General features: G+C 39.3%; 2 protein-coding genes across 4 annotated transcripts; both read right to left on the reverse strand.

Moving 5' to 3' along the window:
* Nucleotides 1-840: 840 nt before the first annotated feature.
* ccdc15 (coiled-coil domain containing 15) lies at nucleotides 841-10,418 on the reverse strand. 3 transcript variants are annotated; one of them, XM_026183133.1, is made up of 11 exons: nucleotides 10,266-10,418; nucleotides 9,933-10,068; nucleotides 9,104-9,253; nucleotides 8,292-8,387; nucleotides 7,194-7,310; nucleotides 7,001-7,102; nucleotides 3,639-3,746; nucleotides 3,454-3,557; nucleotides 2,963-3,157; nucleotides 1,172-1,320; nucleotides 841-1,092 (listed from the first exon to the last, which is right to left on the reverse strand). In XM_026183133.1, exons 2-11 carry the CDS (start codon nucleotides 10,044-10,046, stop codon nucleotides 1,043-1,045), a joined length of 1,185 nt encoding a protein of 394 aa, XP_026038918.1. In that variant the 5' UTR covers nucleotides 10,047-10,068; nucleotides 10,266-10,418; the 3' UTR covers nucleotides 841-1,042. The 3 variants fall into 3 exon arrangements, with proteins under 3 accessions (XP_026038918.1, XP_026038917.1, XP_026038916.1); XM_026183132.1 differs by having other exon boundaries at nucleotides 9,933-10,084; XM_026183131.1 differs by having other exon boundaries at nucleotides 9,933-10,418.
* Nucleotides 10,419-10,964: 546 nt separating this feature from the next.
* psmg1 (proteasome (prosome, macropain) assembly chaperone 1) lies at nucleotides 10,965-21,180 on the reverse strand. Its single transcript, XM_026182693.1, has 7 exons — nucleotides 20,955-21,180; nucleotides 19,435-19,538; nucleotides 18,476-18,621; nucleotides 16,843-16,905; nucleotides 15,572-15,770; nucleotides 13,660-13,790; nucleotides 10,965-11,454 (listed from the first exon to the last, which is right to left on the reverse strand). Exons 1-7 carry the CDS (start codon nucleotides 21,071-21,073, stop codon nucleotides 11,377-11,379), a joined length of 840 nt encoding a protein of 279 aa, XP_026038478.1. The 5' UTR covers nucleotides 21,074-21,180; the 3' UTR covers nucleotides 10,965-11,376.
* Between the last annotated feature and the right edge of the window lie 1,378 nt (nucleotides 21,181-22,558).

Here is a 22,558-nt window from a genome sequence, read left to right on the forward strand (position 1 = left end):
TGAGCTGCTGCCATGTGATTGGAAAATTAAAGGATGTAACAAGCAACTGAATGGGTGACCTAACAAAAGGGCCAGTGAGTCTGATTTTTTGCCAGTGAATGAGCTACACAACTATGTAACTACAATGTAACAAAAATAACTGGAGCTGATGTTAAAAATAATAAAAGTGTAAATAACTATCACCATTTTAAAACATATAAATGTGCATCAGTCACAAAATCATAAAAAGGAATACAATTTTTAAAAGCAGACCACACCATTTCACAATTTGTATTTACCACAGAAAGTGACATTTATTTAAAAAAACAAACATAACAGAAGTGTTATTTGTTAAATGGAGTGCTAAAACAGGTCAACATGACTCTTGACCCACACAACAAACAGCAAATCCTCACAAGGACATTTTCAAGTTTAGTTGCTTACTCAGCACATTAACTACCGCCATTAAAACTACATACACAGAGTAAGACACTGCACAAATTCCTTCATTACCAATAAATAAATCAAAGCAAATTTCTGTCAGCTTTAATAAGCAATAATTAAACAAAGGAAAAGAGTTCAAAAGGAAATTTTATACTCCATGTCATTCTTCACAACCAGCAGAATAAATATAGGAATCTGACTGTTCAGTGAAAACATGATCAGTTTTCCAAGTATTAAAATCAAAGATCTGGGGAAAGTGAAGATGATCCGATAATAACGCAACAGGCAAAGACAGGAGTCAAAGGCAAAGAGAAACATCATGTTTGTTATTGCTCATTTAGAAAACAATCTGTGCACCAAATCATCTTTAAAACATTGAGATATTTCAGAGTAAAAGCATCATTCTGGATTCCCTCCTTAGAGCTACGTGAAACGTATGATTTTATTTCTGGAAGACAACAATAAACTGAAACATATAAATCTCTTCTATTGTGGAGGCTCAACATGTCCTGGACTCCTCAGTGCTAAGCGAGAGCACTGATCTGAACGTAGGCTAGAAAATGTACACAAGATTTTCCAAAATCTGAGACCGGACCTTCAGGCAGACATCAGCTTCCTTTTACTGCAAATCCAAACTCGCCAATGCTGAATGTAGGGCCTGGGCATACACTGCAGAACAAAAAAATGTTTTCATGTAGTTGGATTGAAGCTCAGTAAGCAAGCAGATGGTTGCGTGTGAATTCCTCACCTTTGGGATTATTGTAGAAAACACAGTTGTTAGCGCAGGTGTCGGGGTGGGAGTCCCAGAACGAGGACGCACAGCAGCAGAGAGGAGGGAGCTCCAGTTTCACCTGAGACATTCGCTCCTTCATTTGAGCTCTCAGAGCTTCAATGAACCTGCAGAAATAATAAGGAGATGTTCAGCTTCACAAAGCCATGCATACATTTTTTTTAAACAGTGGTTTGTGAGGGTCACACTTACAAACAGGGGGTATCACTTTTCCCATTTGTGTAACTGGGACTTAAAATGTGATCAATTTTATTATATATTTATTACTGAAGTCACAGCTACAGTCAAGCTCATTTTATTTCTAACAACACAAAACAATTAGAAAGTAAAATTTAACTCTTCAGCCTATAGAGATGACTTCACATTCTCCCCTTCACTGTTGTGGGCCTGATCTCCGACAACATCGAGACGGCCTACCTGGAGGAGATTAGGAACCTGGAGACCTGGTGCCAGGAGAATAACCTCCTCCTAAACATCAGCAAAACTAAGGAGCTGATCGTGGACTTCACTACAAAGCAGGCGAGGAATTACAAACCCCTCATCATCAGTGGCACGCCAGTGGAGAGAGCGGACAGTTTCCGATACCTGGGTGTCCACATCACTCAGGACCTGTCATGGTCCTGTCACATCAACACCCTCGTTAAGAAAGCCCGTCAGCGTCTCTTCTTCCTCAGAAGACTTAGAGACTTCCATCTGCCACTGAAGGTGCTCAAGAACTTCTACTCCTGCACCATCGAGAGCGTCCTGACGGCAAACATCTGCACCTGGTTTGGGAACAGCACCAAGCAGGACAGACGAGATCTGCAAAGGGTGGTGCGCTCGGCAGAACGCATCATTCAATCAGAGCTCCCTGACCTGCTGTCCATCTACACCAAGCGGTGCAAGTCCAAAGCTAGGAAGATTATGATGGACCTCTCCCATCCCAACAATGGACTCTTCTCACTGTTGAGGTCTGGGAAGCGCTTCCGCTCCCTTAAGGCCAAAACAGAGAGAATGAGGAGGAGCTTCTTCCCCCAGGCTATTCGGGGCCTGAACCAGGTGTAGGACTGGACTCTCCCAAACACGTCACTATAAGACTGGACTCTCACACACGTCACCACACGCACCACCACACATTTCCTATAATCCTATAATTCCTATAATTTATAATCCTTATCTTTATAATCTCTTCTGCTATTTGCACATTCTTTACTGTAAATTCCTAAGTTAATTTGTACATTTTTTGTAGTAAACTGTAAATTGTAAATATTGTAAAACTTTTCTTGTCATTTAATGGTCGGGCATTGTACAGCTACAAGCATTTCACCCCCATGTCATACTGTGTATGGTTGTGTGTGTGTGACAAATAAAATTTGAATTTGAATTCCCCTACTAATCACTTGTCAATATACAAAAATGTCTTGATTGATTATACACCACATCTCACTGGACCTGGAAATGGACCAGACTCTAGCCAGGAAGAGGCAGAAAACATTGATTGGGAGAAATATTATGCGACTCCAGATGAGTGGCAGAAAATGAAAATTAACCCTACAGACCCACATATGCCCCGTCTCTCAAATAGGTTTGCAGCAGGTTTACATCTGTTATCCTATTGGAGGCAACAAAAGCCTTCAAAATCTAGCCTTAAATAAAAATCAAGTAGCACTCTCCAATGACTGCAAACAGACTTCCACATTTAAACATCAGTGGATTTTCCTGTTTTAATTGCATTAGGTATATTCAGTTGAGTCTCTCTTGCTTAATTACCTAGCAGCTACTTTGCCTTTCTCCTCTCTTTTCCTCCTCTGTAACTCCACAGCTCTCTCCTCCTCCTCAAGCTTTAGTCGCTCCAGAATCAGCAGCTCCCTCTCCTCCAGCTTCTGCTTGGCCTCTGCGAGCTGTTGAACTCTCTCCAGCCTCCTCTCCTCCTCCAGACGCATCTGTTCTTTCTCTGCTTTGATCCTTCAGTGAAGACAAGAACACACGAAAGGAGATTTTCACTGACAATAACATGTAATCTAAGTTTAAAGGAGGTTTTTTTTTAAATGACTTTGGATATCTATTGTATTCCAAGCAAGCTCACTGTTCAGCTAAGAAAACAAATGTTTTTATTTCCTCTACTGTGAAAATGTGTCATGTTAGAGAGATCTGCAGTTTGACACTTTATAGAGAGATCTCAGGATTTAGATTCACTTTAATGGAACACCCCAAACCACAAGAGGAAGCGATACAGCATGGTACGCCTGTCCTCTCTTCACCTTGCTGTCTGTTTCAGGTGCTTCCTGTGCTGCTTGTTCTCCTTCACTTGCTCTCTCTCGATGTTCATGGCCAGGCGGCGGTGCATCAGGAACTGAGACTTGCGCTGCAGAGACAAACACGCTGTCTGTGACGTCTGACATCAAACCAGTAAAGCCAAAGGTTTGTGCATGCTTCTGATTCCTACCTGTCTTTTCAGTTCTTCTTGGTCAGTCAGAGGCCAGATTCTGAAGCTGGATGTGAATCCCGAATCAGGTTGTGATTGTTCAGGATTCCACAGTGGACGTTCACTTCCCTGAAAAGCATACAAATAAAATAAAGACGAGTGAAGACTGATCTACTGACCCTCAGCCAAAGTAATGTATGTATGAAGGTGTTAAAAGCACATTATTATCAAAAAGTTGACATTTAAACAAACATTTCTTTTAATAAAAATAAAAATGTATTCCTCCAAAATATCAGTTTATAAGCATAAATAGATATTCAAATATTAAAAAATTGACTTTATTTTATTGGTTAATGTTGACACATCCTATAAGAACTCATTTTAATAAGAGTTTCCTGCACATTCAATCTCTGATTTATCCTATTCTCTGCTACAGAGCTACTTTGTTATATTTCCCTTTATTAATTAGATACTGTAGTTTGTACAGTATTTATTGGATAATACTTCCCTTAAAAGCCAGGTTAGATTCCTTGACCAATCAAAAAGTAGTGCCTTATTACTTAATGCTATAACTTAGCATTAAGTAATGCTATTAGTTAATAATAAGTAATAATTACTTAATGAATAACATCTGTAAAGAAAAACGCCTCCAAAAAAGCAAAACTGTGCCAATCATAACATAAAAAAAGAAAAAGACACAAGCATAATATACAAAAAAGCCTTTGAAGAACAAGCCTGAGATATTTGTAACCATTAGAGGTTACAGCTTTAAGAGACCTGACTCTATCTGAAAGATAGAGTCAAAAACATAGAGAGCAGCAACTTATTGACACCTAAATGTCTCTCAAGGAGGGGCTCAAAAATGTGGTGTTTGCCACCACATTTTCTCCTTTATCTTAACAGTTACAAAGAAGTATCAGTAAATATTGGCATATTTTATCTGGTGACCCTTCCACAGGTCATTTGTTCAATAATAAATCAATTTGTGCTAAAAACCTGAGAGAAATACTAGTCAGGGCTCATTGCCATAATTATTTATCCTTCTGCTTTTCTGCTGTACCAGGAGATAATCCCCCCATGTCTAAACTGGGAAGCTATGATGTAAGCGGATACCTTTTGTGCACAGATATTTGATATTGAATATATGTTTTTGTCATTTAGCTGCAGAATATTTATGGATTTTTTCAACATCTGTTAACTTTAGTGTTAACTTTCTGCCTACATATATTATATTTATATTTTTACACATTTATTTTTCCTATGTCTAGTGATTTTAACATCATAGATTATGTGTGTATATTGATATTGTCTTCACACTATTTTTAAAAAAAAAAAACCTGTATTTTTGTATGTTGTGCTGGTTTTATTTTATAATTAGAGTTCTGGTTTCTGAATGTTACAGGAATCTAACCTGACTTATTGTGACTGTTGTCTGTATTAGGCTACCCTGATTGTGACTTATTGCTGAAATATTTCTGCAATTAATAAATAAAGAAATAAATAAATATAAAGAACTTTCTACTTTTTTGCTGGCATCTTATCCCTTTTCTATTGGCCAATATTTATCTCCATTCATCCCATTAATCCCATTGATCCCATTAGTGCCCCCTGCAAACCTGAAAAGGATAAGTGGAGGCGAATGGATGGATGGATCAACAGTAGCAACTAAAAGCATTACAAGGTAGTGTAGTGCACTGAAAATGTATAACATTCATATGCATAACTCCATATGTACAGGCTGCAGCTGGTAAAGATTGAAGTTATGCCACAGTTAAGGTGCGTGCAAAGTGAGAAACATTTAAAACAAGTGACAATTTTAATAACACTCTAGTTTTTTTTCCACAGGTTTACTCATCCAGCACACTCACAATCTCGAAACACTGTTTTTTTAAGATACACACAACCCTGAGGCTAAACTCATATCTGTGTGGTTAGCTGACAGCTCACTCAATTTCCTGTGAAAACAAGTCAACACAAAAACAAAAGCAAAAATCTGTACAGACAGAGGAAGCCTGACATAAGCCTTACTTTATGTTACTGTCCTTGTTTGGAGCTTATAATGATTCACAAGATGTGAGAGGGAACTGGACATTATATTTATATTTTTTTTTTCCATTAACCTCACACACATCCACGTCATTATCATGATGATGATGATGTTGATGTGGTAAAATTAAACATTACAGCCTGTAATGAAATAATGAAACCTGACCTGGTTTCAGGCTTATAATTCTGCTCTTTGAGGCGTTATATCATGCTCATAAACTTTGAACTATACGTGTTTTTGGCAAGAGTGAAACAGAGGCTCACTCTTAAATCTTTAGCCCTTGAAGCTCTTTGTTGAACTGAGTGCTTTCAGACCTGCTTATGGAACAGAATAACTGGATGTTGGTGAGGGTGGACTCTGCCAGTGCAGAAACCCAGGAACTTTTCTAATGGCCGTCAAACCACGTCTTTATCGGCATACACCAAAGTATCAAAACTCATCATTAAAGGTACAGCAGAGGTAATCAAATCTAATCTTTGTGGGTTGAAAGAGTTGAGTTTATCATCATGCTCTAGCCATCCCATGTAGGCAAAATAATTCTTAAGAATCCACATTGGACTTTAACATTAAGGGCAACGATTTACACTCAATAAACACTATGTAAGGCATTTAAAAATGCAGCAATAGAGAAGAGGAGAAAAGCCTACTACTCTTCCTAGCACTGAGCTTTCAGCCTGACATCCACCAACAATTAAAGCATCAGATTTCCTGTTTACCATCACATCGCAAAAAGCCAAGTTCTGACCTTTGCTGTAATCGGTAAACTGCCTGATCATCAAACTTACTATCTACATCTTGCTGTTTTTAGCCTGTTTACATATGGTGTAGCTACCATGTAGCCACCTATTAATTCAACTTCCCATTTCTGAGTGGCTTGTCCAGCTCCCTGCCCTAAATATACCCAGCTTTATCTTCATTTTTGAGTGACTGAGGAGGAAGCATAGGGTCATTTTCCATAGACTTGTTTCTTTTTACAACCAGGAGTCACCCCCTGCTGACTATTAGAAAGAATGGAGTATTAGGGTACTTCCATGCAGGCTTCACTTTTAAGATCCAGACGTTTTACATCCATCTTTTAAATACTATATGACATGAAAGTGAAGATAATTTTTAATGGAGGTGTACAGCAAGTTCCAAATTCACTGAATTTCAATGTTGGTTTTTGACTAAAAAAAGCATCTTACAGTGCAAATGCTCCAAATAATTTAATCGTATCTGTAACTATGTGGTGGCCGAGTTGGTCGGTAAATGTGTGGATATAATGAATTTCACGTTAAGAAAAACCATTAAAAACTGAAAGGAATAAACATGGGACACAGTTTGAATATTCAGTCACCTTCTGTTGAACAAGTGGACATTCATGTCGACTGGTGAAGACAACATCATCTTCCTCTCCTAGAGCATCCTCCTCTGCTCCCAGAGCATGAGATTCTGCTTTCTGTGAGGTGAAGGGGGAAATGTTTAATTATAACCCGAATATGGAATTATGGGTTTGAAAAGAGGAACAAGCATGAGACACAGGCGCTCACATGTTTCGTTTGAGAGATGTTCCAGCTGCCTCCAGGAAGTTCTGACGTTGTTTCCTCTTGCTGCATCACCTGACAGGCAGCCAGTCTGAGTCTGACCTGCCTCATGCCTTCAGCAGACTGGAAAATTGTGGAAATAAATACAAATCCAGATTAATCAGTGTCACATTGTGTGAAGTCACACAAGGAACAGTGGAATCCTTCTGCAATCCAAGAACAGCACACTTTACACACTGCAAAATATAAACAATCCGACACAATAAAGAATAAAGAAAAAGAACATATACAGATAACAAGGTCTCAACAAATACAGTAGATGGACGTTTGAGGCAGATACTGCAAACTTCAAATAAATGTCTTTTGAATTCAATGATAATACTTTTAAAACATATTTTAAAAACTTTAAATAACTTTAAAGGCTGAATCCTATAAAGAAGATGACTATCAGTTTACAAGTGGGATGAAAACTCGATGCACCCCTGGTGGACAATAAGAAATGCAGACACTCTTTGTAAATATCTACATTACATTAAATTTCTCAGCCACACCTTACCCACACACACGTCTCTGATCAACATGTCATTAAGGACAAAAAAAATATACAGGCTTAAGAGCTTCTTATAATCAGGAAAGACTTCGGAAAGCAACCTCTGAGGCCTACAAATGGAGCCACAAACTGCACTTCTTCTAAAGGCCATTTGAGGCTTGATGCGAAAGATCGTCAGTCTCAATAGACTCACATGTTATATGAGCACATTTACAGTTTTGGTCTCTATGGATACTTGCCCCCTTTAATGACACCTGTATGGTGGGTGAACATTTTATAATTCATCTGCTTGGATTTTGTTAAGCCTTAAAGTTAGGGTGTCGTCCTGTGACTGACAGGAGGTCCTAAATAGGCAGCCGTGGCCAATCAGTGTCTGCTAGGCCTCAGCTTCACCTATTTGAAGTAACTGAACTATTTTGCCATTTTTAACATCACTACCATCCTACCCTAAAAAGCAACTAAGCTGAAAGCACATCTAAAACTCACATCTCACTAAAGTTTAGTTCTCTGGAGGGTGCACACATTGTACCTGTAATTATTTACTAATATCTCACCTCCTGAGGTCTCCTCTCCATCACCCTTTGCTGTGCAGCAGTTCTCACTGTCTCACCTTCACGATGGGTCCAGATGACTCGCATGTCAGGTGTCACCTGGACAAAAAATACACCATATGCAACAATACAGGACAAGCAGACAACAACATCAGCAGCAGCAGGAAAGGCAATCAGAGGGCTCAGCTATCCGTGTGTTTAAAATGTGGTTCCACAAAGTTTTCTCAGATATGAGGAGCTGCTTCGTCTAAGGGTTTTATGTTACATCAACATAATCAACATGCCATTTAATTAGATATTAAACTTAATAAAACACCTGGAATATATTTGATAAATTTAACAATGACAATGATAGTACATTACAATTTGTTTTACCTTTTCTAAATGATAGTCAAAATAACTCAATAATGTTAGCTATAAATCTGGTTAGCTGCAGTGTTAATTTCAGGTGGGAATCTGGGGTGAAAGGAACATAATTAACCCGTGGCTCAGGGGGTTGAGAATCGCATCTGTAACCGGAAGGTCACCGGTTCGATCCCTGGGCTCTCTGTCCTGGTCGTTGTGTCCTTGGGCAAGACACTTTACCCTACTTGGTGTTGGCCAGAGGGGCCGATGGCGCAATATGGCAGCCTCGCTTCTGTCAGTCTGCCCCAGGGCAGCTGTGGCTACACCTGTAGCTTGCCTCCACCAGTGTGTGAGAGTGAATGAATAGTGGTATTGTAAAGCGCTTTGGGTGCCTAGAAAAGCGCTATATAAATCCAATCCATTATTATTATTACTTCATTTGTGTCAAGTTTTTTTTTTTTTTTTTTTACCACTGGATCTGTCTGCAGCTGCTGTCTCTTCTTGAACAAATGTGCTTTCTGTGCCACACGGTGGCGCACTTCATCCTGAAAACGCTGAAGGCTCTCTTCGTTCTCCCTCCTCTTCTCTGCCTGTAGCTCATCAGTCAGCAAAGCAAGAGTCTAAACCAAGACACAGGAAAACTAGTTTAGAAAACTGTAGTGAAGAAAACCAAGGGTAACTAAGACTTGCACCAGCTAACCTTATATAAAATTTGCATCTAGGGCAAGTCTACTTGCCAGTTAAATGTCCTTCTATTCTTTAATTAATGTAAAATCCCCCTGTGTCTATATTGATATTGATAAGTCTATAATCTTGCACAGTTGGAATTTAAATAGAAATTTTCCAGGTTTTTCTTACCAAATCACAAGTGCAACCATTCATTCATAGTCAGTAGAAGAGAGACAGAATACATGTGTGTTAATGAGAAGGAGACAGGTGTAATAGCGAAAGTGGATGACCACTCACACCAGCAGACAGTGCACATGAGAGGTAAAAAAAGAGCGTGCAAGCAGGGTGGAGCAGGTGGAGATGAACATCAGGGTGATTTATGACAGTGAAATGTCTTAGAAACATAATTTTAAAGTGAAGAGTGATTTTAGATTAAGACCACCCAACATTAATAACAGTTATAATAAATGTCTAAATTGCAATGGATTAAACTCCTCCGGTGTGAATATTTGCTTATATATCGATAGTTCTTTAGTATGAAGTAAATTTAAATGGAAAGGAGACGGGAAGGAGAGCTTATGTCAACAAACAGTAACTGTCAGCAGTTAGCTTCTCCACATCCAAACTTACAGCCGGATGCTCCACGAAGTCTTGTCCGCCCTCCACCCAGGCTCCCACCGCCACCACCGCCTGGTTCCTCTCAGCCAGCACTCTGCTGGCTCTGAAGGCTCGGTGTTCCTTCATCCGCCCGACTGGAGCTTTGTTCCTGCCGTTTTTAGGAGCTATAACCCGGTTAGCATTCATTGGTAGCCTGGTAACCAGGCTAACGTTTTAAGCAGGGCTAACCCACAGACAGCAATATTTTTACGCGGGCTTACTACAGACAGACACAGCACATACATCGACTCTATTATGCACGATCTCCACTGTTTAAATGGCAAAAAATAATTTTTTTAAAAGCACCTGTTACGAGGACCTGTGAACAATCTAGACCAACTGGTTTGTTTGAGTTTCGCTCACTTCAACTTCTTTGAGCGTTTTGGGGTTCACCGGCGCACTGCTGCCCCCATCTGGCCAGGAGGAAACACTGGCAGGGCTGTCATCCCCACACACTGGGAAATGAAACGACTCCAATCTGTCCATTTCATAAATTATAGTAATAATTTCATAAACAATGATTACATGCATACATATAACTTGAAAATGTGTAAGAAGACTTTATAATAAAGCATTTTGTTGCCTTTGTGACATGTTGCTTTCAGTTTTGTCTTTTTTCTGCACCAAAATGAAACTGTGCTTGCCATAAAATGGAAATATAGGCCCTTCTCAGCTACTGTTGGGCTTATTTTTGCTGTTGCCATAGCATGCACAGCTGACAGGAGATCAGTGGGAATAATGAGACATGCTCGCCCAAAAGGATATGTATAGCACTTAATAACTTCATGTGAGATTAATGCAAGAGATTATAGCTCAGAGGACACATCTATCAAACGTGCTTTTTCAAGGCTCACTAATCTGGGAGTGTTATTAGTTTTGCAGGCACAAAAACTCAGAAGGAACCAAAGGTTGACAGATTTCATCCAAGAATATTTGTACCAAATTTTATATGCATTCAAAAAATACTTATCTGACTCTCTAGAAAAAAAAAACCCAATAAAAATATTTATAAAATTGACTTTATTCAGGAATCAGAGAGGGAGGAAAACGGAGGAAACTTTTGAGCAGTTTACAAATCTGTAGTTTCAAGTAACCTCAGCTGTTTTTATCCCCGATGGAAATGTTTTTACGTGGACTGTCTGTATCACCTCGTGGAACGATTTAGCCTGTAATTCTTAAGAAAATAGTTACAGGCAAGTTAAAAGTTTATATATGTTCTCCATAAAGCTGCAACAGCTTTCTTGGTATGCATCTGCATTTCTTTGGAAACTTTTAGGACCTATTATTTATGGACAGACTGAAGTAAATAATTAAACTTAAAAGATTTCTAATATTTTTTTCCTTAAAATGTCTTTATTTTAAAAAATGACAGCATTTTACGACAGAAAAATAGAATTACAGAGGGTGCAGCACGGACTCAGATGTAAAGATTGCTCTGAAGGTCGGTGGTCCTGACAAACTTGCGCAGGGCATCTGTGCTTGGAGACGGATCGAGCTGAGGAGAAAGAGAAATGCAGGAAATTAAAATGAAAAACAGTTTCGTTTCATTTAAATACAGCTTTTTGTTTTATAAACCCTCATGGATTTGATGACTGATGTTCTCTAAAAACTTGCAAGGGTTTCAAAGTATATAAAAGAGATCTCGGGTATAAATAAAGCGCATTTCCATCGTTACAGTAGGCACTGACAAATTTGCTGAAAAAAAAAAAAACAACAAAAAAACAACTCATCTTCTTTGATCTTAGACACCTGACTTGTGAAGTAACCAAAGACAATGTTGCCTGAGTCAGAGCTGGAGCATGAATCACTCTTGGATAATTCATCAGCAAGGGAAGAGCAGCTGCATCGGAAAGGATCGTTGATAATAAGTCAAACATGCAAACCTAAAACTTTCTTGGGAGATTTTAATCTGAGACTCCGAGGGCACTTTTTCGCAAAGTTTTATCAAATCAAAAATCTTAAAGGTTGAAAGAGAAAAATTATAACACAAGCTGCTGCTGGAATCCCTGCTTCTGGGTTTGGTTTCATTTGGGAACCATATTTCAGATAAATTCAACAGTGAAGCACTTTCATTTGGCTTCCACTCTGATTCTGCCTCTCCTGCACTGCAACAAGCCGTCAAGGCTCATGGGTGTTGTATGGATTAGAGCTATCCACCACGCAGGCCTGATGAACAAAAATGTGATTACTGACAAGATTAAGCCGTTAATGATCCTCGTAATAAAGTAAACCTACAGAAGTTTCACATGAGTTTAGATTGTGAACTGTGTCTACAAGAAATCTCAAAGGTCTAACCAGACAGTCTAAGGAGCTTGGAAAGAAAAGCGTCTGGACTTGTTTAAGTTGCTTGAAGACGTTTCACTTCTCATCCGAGAAGCTTCTTCAGTTCTAAGAGTCAAATGGTGGAGAGTCCCAGATTCTCTCCACCACGATGACTGAGAACCTTCACAGACGTCTAACCAAACACTCACTCTTGTGGCCCGGGAGTCATTTTTGACCAGAAGGAGTTCTTTAACATCGATTAAACCCATCTAGGACTACCTTTATTTATCAGAACAATATAGCTAAAATTAGAAATATCCTTTTCATGCTGAAAACTAGTGCTGCTGCATTTGCATCTTTTGTGAAGGATTATCAGTGTGCGATCTATGCAGATGTCCTAAAGTGGGTTGGAACAGGAGATTGAGTTCACCACAAAGCCCAAAAACATGTTAAACATTAAAAAACAACAGGAGAAAAAACAGAAAATGCAGTGGACGCTTCCTATTGTTTTAAATACTCTGTATGAGTCTCTGTTATAACGTTGCTTTTCTGGCTTCTGGTTAACTTGATATCAGGCCCCTCTTTGTGCAACAAGCTCCCAGTTAGGGTATAGTTAGGCTGGAAGAGGTGACCCTGAGCTATCCCGTAGTTAATGCTGCTGCAGGCTCAGACTGCTGGGAGACTTCCCATGATGCACCGACCAATCTCAACTCTGCTCTTCTCATTCACAATGCATCTATACACTGCTACTGCATAGCATTAAATTCTGTCTGCTCACTCCTGTAGTTTGCTTTGTATTGATCTCTCTCTGCTCTCCCTTTGTCTCTCTTCTCTTTCCCATCACTTCTCTGAGCCTGGTTCTGCTGGGGATCTCTTCCTGTTAAAAAGGTGTTCTTTCTTCCCACTGCCGCCGTGTGTTTGCTCATAGGTAATCTTCTGATCATTTGGGTTTCCTCTTGTACTATTGCAGGGTCTTTACCTTACCATATAACATGTCTTGTTATATGGTAAGGTTATTGCGTTGCTCTATAAATAAAATGTAGGTGAATCTTAAAATAAATAGAGGTTGACAACAAAATAACAAATGCTGAGCAACCTATTTACAAAATGAAAGTGTTTATGACTTCTCTTAATCACACACCTTTTCAGGAGACACTTTCTTTCAGTTTCATTCACTATCTGTGACTTTTAAATGACCTGTGGGAGCTCTGACTGTGGCTATTGCTCGAAAGACAGACCTTAAAATTGAAATAAACTTTTGAAAGTTTGCTCCTCAAACTTTACAGCTCTATTTCCATCAGCATTAAAACCTGCAGTGGCGTCATCGACTGGGGTTCAGCCAAGAGAGCGGCTCAGTAGATGTAGGACATTCGTGTGCATCCTTCCTTTGTGACCTTTTTAAAAGCCTCTTCAGATATAAAAAGGAAAAACAGCTCACCTGTATAGATCTGCCAAGTTTGGTTAATACAGGCTTGTAGGTCTCCATGGTGACAGAGTCAGGGCCAATGACATCACTGTAACACTGGTAAACAACAGCGGCGATGCGGTGGACCTGGCAGTGGTTCAGTACTGATGAAACAGCACAAAGAAGAAGAAGACACCAAGGTTATTGATATGAGGTGTGCGTGACCGTCCAGTGATCTCCTGATGATACATCTGTTTGTTTGGAACCTGCGTCTTTAAGAGCACTCGCACCAAAAATCAGGATGCAGGACTTTATGTTCTCAGTGAGTGGAGAGGAGCCTAATGGCACCACATTTCATTCAGTTGGCAGAAACTGTTGTCCAAAGCGACTTCTCAAACACACACAGACACACATCAGGAGCAAATTGGGGTTCAGTATCTTACTCAAGGACACTTCAACAAGAAAAGCTGGGAAACAAACACAGCTAAAGCTTTATTTACAGAACTTTTACAGCCTATTTCACTTTGTCCCATTACTGAAGAGAAAGACTGGTGCTGTGCAGCAGAACTAGGTGTTAAATATGTGTCTTTATAAAGCACCTTCTTAAAGCCACTTTAAACGGAATTCAAGACCAAATTGGAAATGACATACACAGAAAGTGAAAATATTTTCAAGTTAAAACACTGATCTCAGTTCACAATGAACAGTAAGATATTTTCAGCACCTCGCTTATTTCCCAAGGGGTCACCACAGTGGAAAGAGGCAGCTTGCCTGATGCAATAATCCCATTAATCTGGTCTTTGACCAGCACTTTGAGTGCATTAACTTGTGACCTCTTTAGGCTGGACTTGTGTCTCCATCCAGGGAGTTTTGGCATGTATGTGTTAACCACTACACCACAGAGCCCAGATACAAAAGATGGACATAGCTACTGTGACGTCAAACTGAGCTTTGGTGTCTTGAAACCTTTTGCAGTGGGCAAGGTGTGGATGTGATTGAAACCGCATGCTCACAACCCAGTGACACGTCAATAACAAGACATTAGCATGAGCATACGCCAGATAAACCATTCTGAAATTTAAACAGACAAAATTCACAAAATGGGCTTCATGTTTTAGTCAGCATGACTCAAATCACATGACCAAGCCCTTAAACTCATAAGCAAACAGAGGTTGGGGCCGAACGCTGCTTTTACTCAGACTTCTACAGTACTGGGGTGTTTGTGCAAGCACCGGTGTCGCCCTCTGGTGGTCATGAAAAACGTTTGAGGCAATTCCTTTGCTAAGGCCTAATTTATACCAGAAACATGACTTGTTGTATGTCTGTGAGAAAATTACTTCTTCCGGTTTCTTCTTTTCACAGTAATTGTCCTGGTCATCTACACTGTTTCAGATAAATGTCTTATAGAAGTAGGATAAAACTCCTGAGTTAACACATAAGACTCTATAGAAACTCTGTAGAGGGTTTTTTCATTAATTTATAAAGAATGGGAATACGGTCTGCAGAACTAGAGCCTGACCAGTAAATCACCTGGATTATATTTCTGGCTGATTTTGGCCTATCAGAGATTTATTCATGTATATGTTGTTCAGTAGGAGAATCTGGTGCTTGGCAGGTGTTGATTTCAAACATGGAAAGGAAACAAGAGGTGCACATGACACCAAAATAACTTAGGAAAGGTTGCCTAGAAGGCAGGAAATCTGGGTTAAAGGAAAATGCCTCCCTAACCCATCTGTAAGAATAAAGCTGCCATTCAATCAAACATCAAAGGGGGTTTTTTTCTGCTAAATTTGCACAGCAATACCACGACTGGGGAAACAGAGTTGCAGTTTTTTATGCAGCGTCTGTAGGTTTTCCTTGTGCGTTTGCAAAATGAGAGAGAAAAAGAAGTACGAACAGTTTAAGTCTGAGACATCCGAGTCACGCAGTCGTGCAACAGTAATACCTGCAGCTGCAAGTCCAGTAACTATGTTGGGTTGCTCCAGTGACTGGCAGACAGGCTGATCACCAAAAGCACTGGTGTGGAGAGAGCGCAGGAAGGGAGCGGAGCTGCCGCCCAGATAGTCTGCCGTCTTATAATCAGCCACAGAGGTGTCTGACAGAACCGTCACATTCAGCTCTCTGAGCTGCAGACAGTCAAACACCTACAGGAGACAAAAGAAACACACAGTCAGGCAAACAACACTGTAACCATGCTGGTCACGCTGAAAAACCTCCATGTCTCACTGTAATCTCAGTGTGTGGTTAAAAAAAAAAAAGCCAGTAAATAAATAATTACTGTACACTCAGTGGTTGATTTATTACTGAACACATAAGGGACCTAATATGTACCAAGAAAATGTTCCACACTACCACCAGCCTGAACATTTGGCACGAAGCAGGATAGATCAATGTTGTTTACACCAAATTCTGGCAGCAGGACTGGAGACTCGTGAGACCAGTTGATATTTTTCCAATTTGCTTCTGTTTTGGTGTGCCGGTGTCTAGTACAGCCTAGTTTATTGTTCTCAGCCAAATGGAGTGAAATTTTCTTTGGTCTCCTGCTGCTGTAGCCAATTTGAAGGTTTAGTGTATGAGATGCTACCCTACTTTTGCACTATAACAAATCCCAGGAGATCAGCAGTTTCTGATCTCTATAACCAGCCTGTGTAGCACCAACAACCATCACAAGATCACACTTTATCCCAGTTCTCCTGTTTGGTCTAAAAATCTGAGCTTCTTGATCATGCCTGGATGAGATACTGGTAAATGTATATTATAGCAAACCTTATGCTTTATGATGCTGTTGTGCTTCACAAGTGAAACAAAAAATAAATAAAATTGTGCTGAACTAAAAGAAGAAAAAAAAAATGGGTTTAGAGACTGAGAAGCAGCTGCTGGCCTGGAGGGCTCTGCACAAAGAAAAAACAAACTGTATATAAATGATGGAAGTTTGAAGTTTAAATGCATTAAACTTCAAGGGACAACTGCTGTAAAAAGTTTTATTTGACCTCTCTAATCTGAGTTTATAGGCTCAGCCGGTAGTTTCTTGCATGAAGCAGGGCTTTCTTTAAATCGGGCTTAGCTTATGAGCATTCAGTGTCAAAAATGCTCAGCTCAAGTCCTCAGAATGGGTCGCCAACAACCACTGGCTCACATTTCACATCATAAAAAAAGTCTAGGTTAACAACATAACACAATCTCCCTGCAGTTCTTCGCTTAGTTCATTAAACATACCTTTTCTGTCCACTGAAAAAGCTGGTCTTCTGCAACGTAGCACGACACCTGGCATATCAAAACCTTCAAGGAAAGAAAAATAAAACTTTTTATTCAACTTTCATAATTTAAAAAAACTAAACATTTTCAGACCTTTAATATTCAAATGCAATAGGATTTCCCCATATTCTAACTGATTAAATGAGTTTAAATCAGAGAAGAGTAAATCAACATTTTAAGCTCTGCAATAATTAGTTAAAGTTGTTGAATTAAAGTCAAACTAAACACCCAGAGGACCGACAAGTATGGATTCTTAAATATTCAAATAATCCAGAAGTTTGTGTGGCCATTTTTTGTCTTGAATATAGTGTCTCTAGTTTTGTTTTTTAATACTACTACAAACCCACCTACAAGGTATTTGCCACCCAAAACATTAAAGAAGAATGTACTTGACACTGAAAGACATGGGACCGGGAAATTTGGGGCCCCACGGAAAGACAAAGATTAGTTTAGGTGGTTCTAAACTGGCTAAACTGGGTGTGAATGTGAAAGAGAATGGTTGTCTTTCACTGGGATGAACTGTGACCTTTTCCGGGGTGTAACCCGCCTCTCACTCCAGGACAGGGGACAGGCTGTAGCCACCCCTTCCACTAAATACGTAGCTAAATTAGTTTGATTCAACACACACACTTACGTTAGAGCATTACTTTACTATTTAGTCAGTTAATTGTCAGAGATTTCAATCAGGAACATGAGGTCAGCAAACACTGGGTATTTTGCCTTTATCAAAAAACATAAACCAATGATTTATCTTCTAACTCACATTAAAGTTTTATTTCCACCGATGACTGATTAAAGTGGACGCATTACAAACTTCTTCAGGCTTCTCGACTCTTCAAAGAAAAATCACGTTTATTGATCCTACACTGAACTGAGAGCTTTATTTAGACTTAATATCCCTGCTTTTGCTGCATTATTTTCCACCACACACACCAACTACTGTCTAAAACACACTCCCCACCCTTTAAATCAGCATTAAAAATGAAGGTTGTGCTAGCAGGACTTTTAGTAAATCAGTGATCTTTAAATTAATGGCCAACTGTCGCGGTATCTGCTGTCCACAGCTGCTCCTGTGGTCCCCCAGTACATTAAATCCCAGCAGCCACCTGAAGGCAGCAGGACACTCGTGATAAATCTGAAGCTTCCTCGGCAGCGCAGGAGCAACCGTTCACTACATTTATCTCGATTGAATCACGTGTGGCTGAGGGCAGGCGGTTCTGCACACAATAAACCGGTCGGTTATAACTCTGACAACAGACACTAGATTACCAGGGTTCATTAATCCTCTGTGTAATGGCCTCTCTTCCAAGTTTTGTAACAGAACCAGCATTTCATTCTTTACTCTTGCACTGCACGTAATTTATTCAGATTTTTCTTTTATGATATCTCATCTGTTTGCAGCTCGACAGCGAACAGGCCGCAGCCATTATAAAGTGCCCTTGATATAAATGAGCGAACATCTCAAACAGCACTTGAAAAATATTAAACAGAAGTTCAGGAGCAAACCCATTAAACTGAATGATCATCGAGTTCTCGACCGTCAGGAGCTTTCAGATATATTTTGAAGTGCTGCCCCGCTCGGTGCGTCACTCACTGTTGGGTTGTCCTTGTGTCTGTAGAAAACACACGCTGATTCCTCGCAGCTTTGCCCCGTTACAGCTCGGCTCCTCTCGTTCCACACCGACGCACGTCCGATTGTATCCCAGTTTGGCGTGGACAGGATGTGCACTGACAGAAAACCTGTGCAGACAGAGTCTCTCAGTTTTAAAAGAAAGCTCACAAGTTAGTCAAGTGTTTATTTCCAAATAGGAAACATGAAATAACAAGAGCGCTACTGGTATCCCTCACGGAAGGGAACAATAGCAAAAGGAAAGATTATGAGCAAAAATAAAAGTCCAGACTTAAGATATTGAAGGTAGGCTTGAAAAACTAATAAGTTTATTTAACTGGGATTACAATATAAAGTGCCTTAAGGCAACTATTGTTGTCATTTGGTGCTATATAAATAAAACTGAATTGAAAAAGATCTGATGTCAACTGAATTTTTTCAGATCACCAAAATGCATGTTGTTGCTATCCCAGTCCACAGTAGTATACAGTGTTAGTGTTGCCGAGGGGCGTGGCCTACTGCCACCTAGAGCTGTGGATCAAAACCTCACTTCAAAGAAATAAAACAGTCACCAACTCAGTGAAAACAGTTAGTTAAAAAAATTTTAAAAACTACATATTCAAAGGTTCAAGACTCATTGAATAATTGAGAAAATAAGATGCAGATTAAGTGATGATCAAAACACAAATCCCCGACTGTCTGCATTATATTTCCTGCAGTGTTTTAGCACCATAACCTACTCGCTTCCCATGTCATCATTTTTAAAAGTACAAAAGATTCTTGGAAATATTCTGTTACTGCCTCTGAGTTGACATTTTGGTCCACCATGTTCCAGTGTCCCGACGGGGATATTAAATATTCATTTAATGTGTAATAACATTGGGCATCCAGTTAAACCAATCACAGGTGAGTCAGCAGACAGGACAGAGACAGCAGCAACTTACTGGAAGCATTTTGTCCTACAGCAAGGATGAAGTCTGAACACTGCAACTTGTTTCCAGACTTCAGCGACTCAGAGACTTCAGGGCTCCAGTGCAGATGAACCTCTCTGTTTGGTTTTGTGGAGAAGAAAGAGTTTAAAGATTTTTCCCCCAATCAACATTTTTATACATTTATAAAACTGCTCCTCCTAATGAGATCTGCCAATCCTGGGTTCTGGACTTAGTGAACAAAATATTTAAACTCAGATGTTTAGACAGCCTTCCACACGTCGTTCTACGAAGATCACTAAAATCAAGTGTATTGCTGTAATAGGACGCCACTGTTGCAACAGTTTGAGATTTTTCTTTCCTCCCATATTCCATGAACAACTTTAAGTGATATTATGGGAATTGGGAAGCATTCAGAAATCATGTACAGGGCAGGATTGCTGAGTGCTGAGGCATACAGAGCTTAAACGTCGCCTACGCGCTGCTTGCTCATTGAAAGCAGAGCTCCAAACTTCCCCTGGCATTAACATCAGCACAAAAACTGTGTGCTTACAGGTTTCCATAGATGAGCAGCTCCTGGAGGTGTAACATGAACTTTTGTCTATATAATGAATGAAAAGAAAGACAAAAAACAAAATAAAAATCTATGTGTCTACTTTTTGCCTGTCATCACACAATGTGTTGGTTTGCCTTTGAAAAACTTGATTTTAATATATTGTTTTCTCTTACATAAAATAATCATGAAATGTGCTATTCTCTAGATCGAATTCTGGAAAAACTACACATACAAATACTTTCATAATTTTGTAATGGATAATGCCTCCATCTCACCCTTCCAACCTAACATCTTCCTCTGTCAGACCAACCCTCTGTATCTCCTCCTTCATTGCATCCATTATTTTTCTCTGTTGTCTTCCTCTTTCCGGCACCCTGAAAGCTTCACATTTAAAATCCTTTGCATTTAAAGTCCTTACCCTCACCTCCTACCTTTCCTTCTCTCTGGCAGCTTCCAAACACACATCTTCTCTTCCTCTGTCTTCAATCAGCAGCACTGATAAACCGGGCTTCGACTGATTTTTATGGAAATCTCACTCTTGAGGATGCCCTTCCTGACACTACCCTAACGTTTTGTTTGACTACTAAGTTTCTGTATTATCATTATTATTATTACTAACCATTTCCGTATTTAAGGGCATAATAGCAATGACAATGTTGCCATATCTTTTTGTACACTTGACGAAAGTGTTAAAAACTGGTTCCTGCATTACGTGTGTAAATGCTGTTTGAATGGGTGAACTGAAAACTCATGTGTCATGTTAGCTCAGTTAGCTTCAGCGGCAGATATCCATCCAGCTGACAGAGTAAGAAAATGCTTAAACTGGGATGATATGGTCTGCATACCTTTGTACGTCTTAGTATTTCACTGGCAATAATCTCTGAATTTCAGCGAGCTAACTAGCTAGATTAACTAAACCCGATTCCCCTCTGCATGCTTTTTCTGCGTTCACTCCCCGATGCTACAGCTAGTTATTTACCTTTTTTCCTCCAGCTCTCTGCGGATTTGCTCATCTTCCTCGATTTCATCAAGCTCGTCGTCGTCTTCCTCCACAGCCCGAGAGTAAACCGACAGCACTTCCCCGAAAAACGTCGCCATAATCGTTGTGCTTTCAGAACAAAGTGAAAGTTTAGCTACAGATTTTTCAGACGGGTAGCCATGACGTGCATGCCACGACTTCCGCCGGCAGCAGGATCTCTTCAGAATAAAAGCCTAATTTTAAACACTGAAATTTCAGAATAAATGAGTTGAGCCTACAAACCCAGATGACCAAACATGAGGTCCAGTGGACAGCGACAGCATTGGCCAAAATCGCAAAGAAATCATCTTTAATACTTCAAATTATATCAGTAAATTGCTGTTTAGCTCCTCCTGTGGGAATAGCAATATTTCACAATAATGAAAATACTTGGATATTTAAAAGTAGCAGTTTCGTGAAAGAACCACTCGATCTGACCAAGGTATGCAGAAGAGCATTTATAAAGGCACAACATATGAACTGAACTGATTTCTTCGACAAAACAGTGAGTTCACTGTTCTCAAATCCCCTCCAAAGTCTCCAGATGTCAATCCAACAGAAATCTTTGGGATGTGGTGGAATGGGAGAATCAAATCATGGGTGTGCAGCTGACAAATCTGCAGCAATCCCGTGATGCTATCAAGTCAGGACCAAAATCTCTGAGGAATGTTTCCAGTTGCTTGTTAAATCCATGATATGAAGAATTAAGGCAGTTCAGAAGGTCAAAGGGAGTCTGAACCAGTGCTGGAAAGGTGTAGCCAAGGAAGTGGCTTGTGAGTTTTGTAAACAGATCCTTCATTAAGAGGATCTTACTTTTAACATTTCTTTATAAATAATAATGATAATAATAATAATAATAATAATAATAATAATAATAATAATAATAATGATATAATAATAATAATAATAACAATAATAATAATAATAATAATAATAATAATAATAATAATAATAATAATAATAATAATACATTTAAGATCAAATTTGCTGTTTGTGGCCAGTGAAGTATGGAGTTTGACTCTCATAAAGTTATCTAAATGGTTGAATCTCTTAACTCCTTGAGATAAACTATGTCAGTGTGTTAGAGCTAAATAAATAGATGCAAACTATTTTTGCATTCAGTTATCTTATATGATAGTTTTTCATTTTTCTCCAGAGTGTCTTTTAACGGTGTAAGTCTGAACCATGAAATAATTGCCAGATTTTTTTTTAACTGGAGTGTTTATTGAACTTCTCTAAATCTCAATGTCCATATATGAGTTTCAATTTTGGGAATTTATGAGCAATTTATTTAAGACAAAAAATGAGACTGTTCAGAGAATTTTTTTCTTTTTTCTTTCTTTCTTTTTTTTTTTTTTGTTGTTGCTTACAGGAGGATTCCTGTTAATTTTTTTTATCGTTTCTGGGCTGTGAATGAACAGGACAAATGATTAAAACAAGAAAAGGTATTTCAATGTTCAAATGAGCAAGGGGTCAGCTTTAAGATCAAGCTTGAAGCAAGTGAAGCATAATATTAACATCTCATGTGCAGAAATACCTTGAATTGAGTGGCTCAAACATGCTGT

Source organism: Astatotilapia calliptera, chromosome 10 (assembly GCF_900246225.1).
Source record: "Astatotilapia calliptera chromosome 10, fAstCal1.2, whole genome shotgun sequence".
In the NCBI taxonomy this organism is placed as follows: Eukaryota; Metazoa; Chordata; class Actinopteri; order Cichliformes; family Cichlidae; genus Astatotilapia; species Astatotilapia calliptera.

Bases quoted from the DNA above. Each gene is read 5' to 3' on its own strand.
- ccdc15 (XM_026183131.1), bottom strand. From the start codon at position 10,106: ATGAATGCTAACCGGGTTATAGCTCCTAAAAACGGCAGGAACAAAGCT. The intron at 3,747-7,000 runs GTGACTGAATAT...TATGCTTTTCAG, and splicing joins GTCCACTTGTTCAACAGAAG to GGAAGTGAACGTCCACTGTG. The intron at 1,321-2,962 runs GTAATTAAGCAA...TTATTTCTGCAG, and splicing joins AAAGGCAAAGTAGCTGCTAG to GTTCATTGAAGCTCTGAGAG.
- psmg1 (XM_026182693.1), bottom strand. From the start codon at position 21,073: ATGGCGACGTTTTTCGGGGAAGTGCTGTCGGTTTACTCTCGGGCTGTG. The intron at 19,539-20,954 runs GTAAATAACTAG...AAAACCAAACAG, and splicing joins AGAGAGCTGGAGGAAAAAAG to AGAGGTTCATCTGCACTGGA. The intron at 11,455-13,659 runs GTGAGCTGTTTT...CTTTCTCCTCAG, and splicing joins AACTTGGCAGATCTATACAG to CTCGATCCGTCTCCAAGCAC.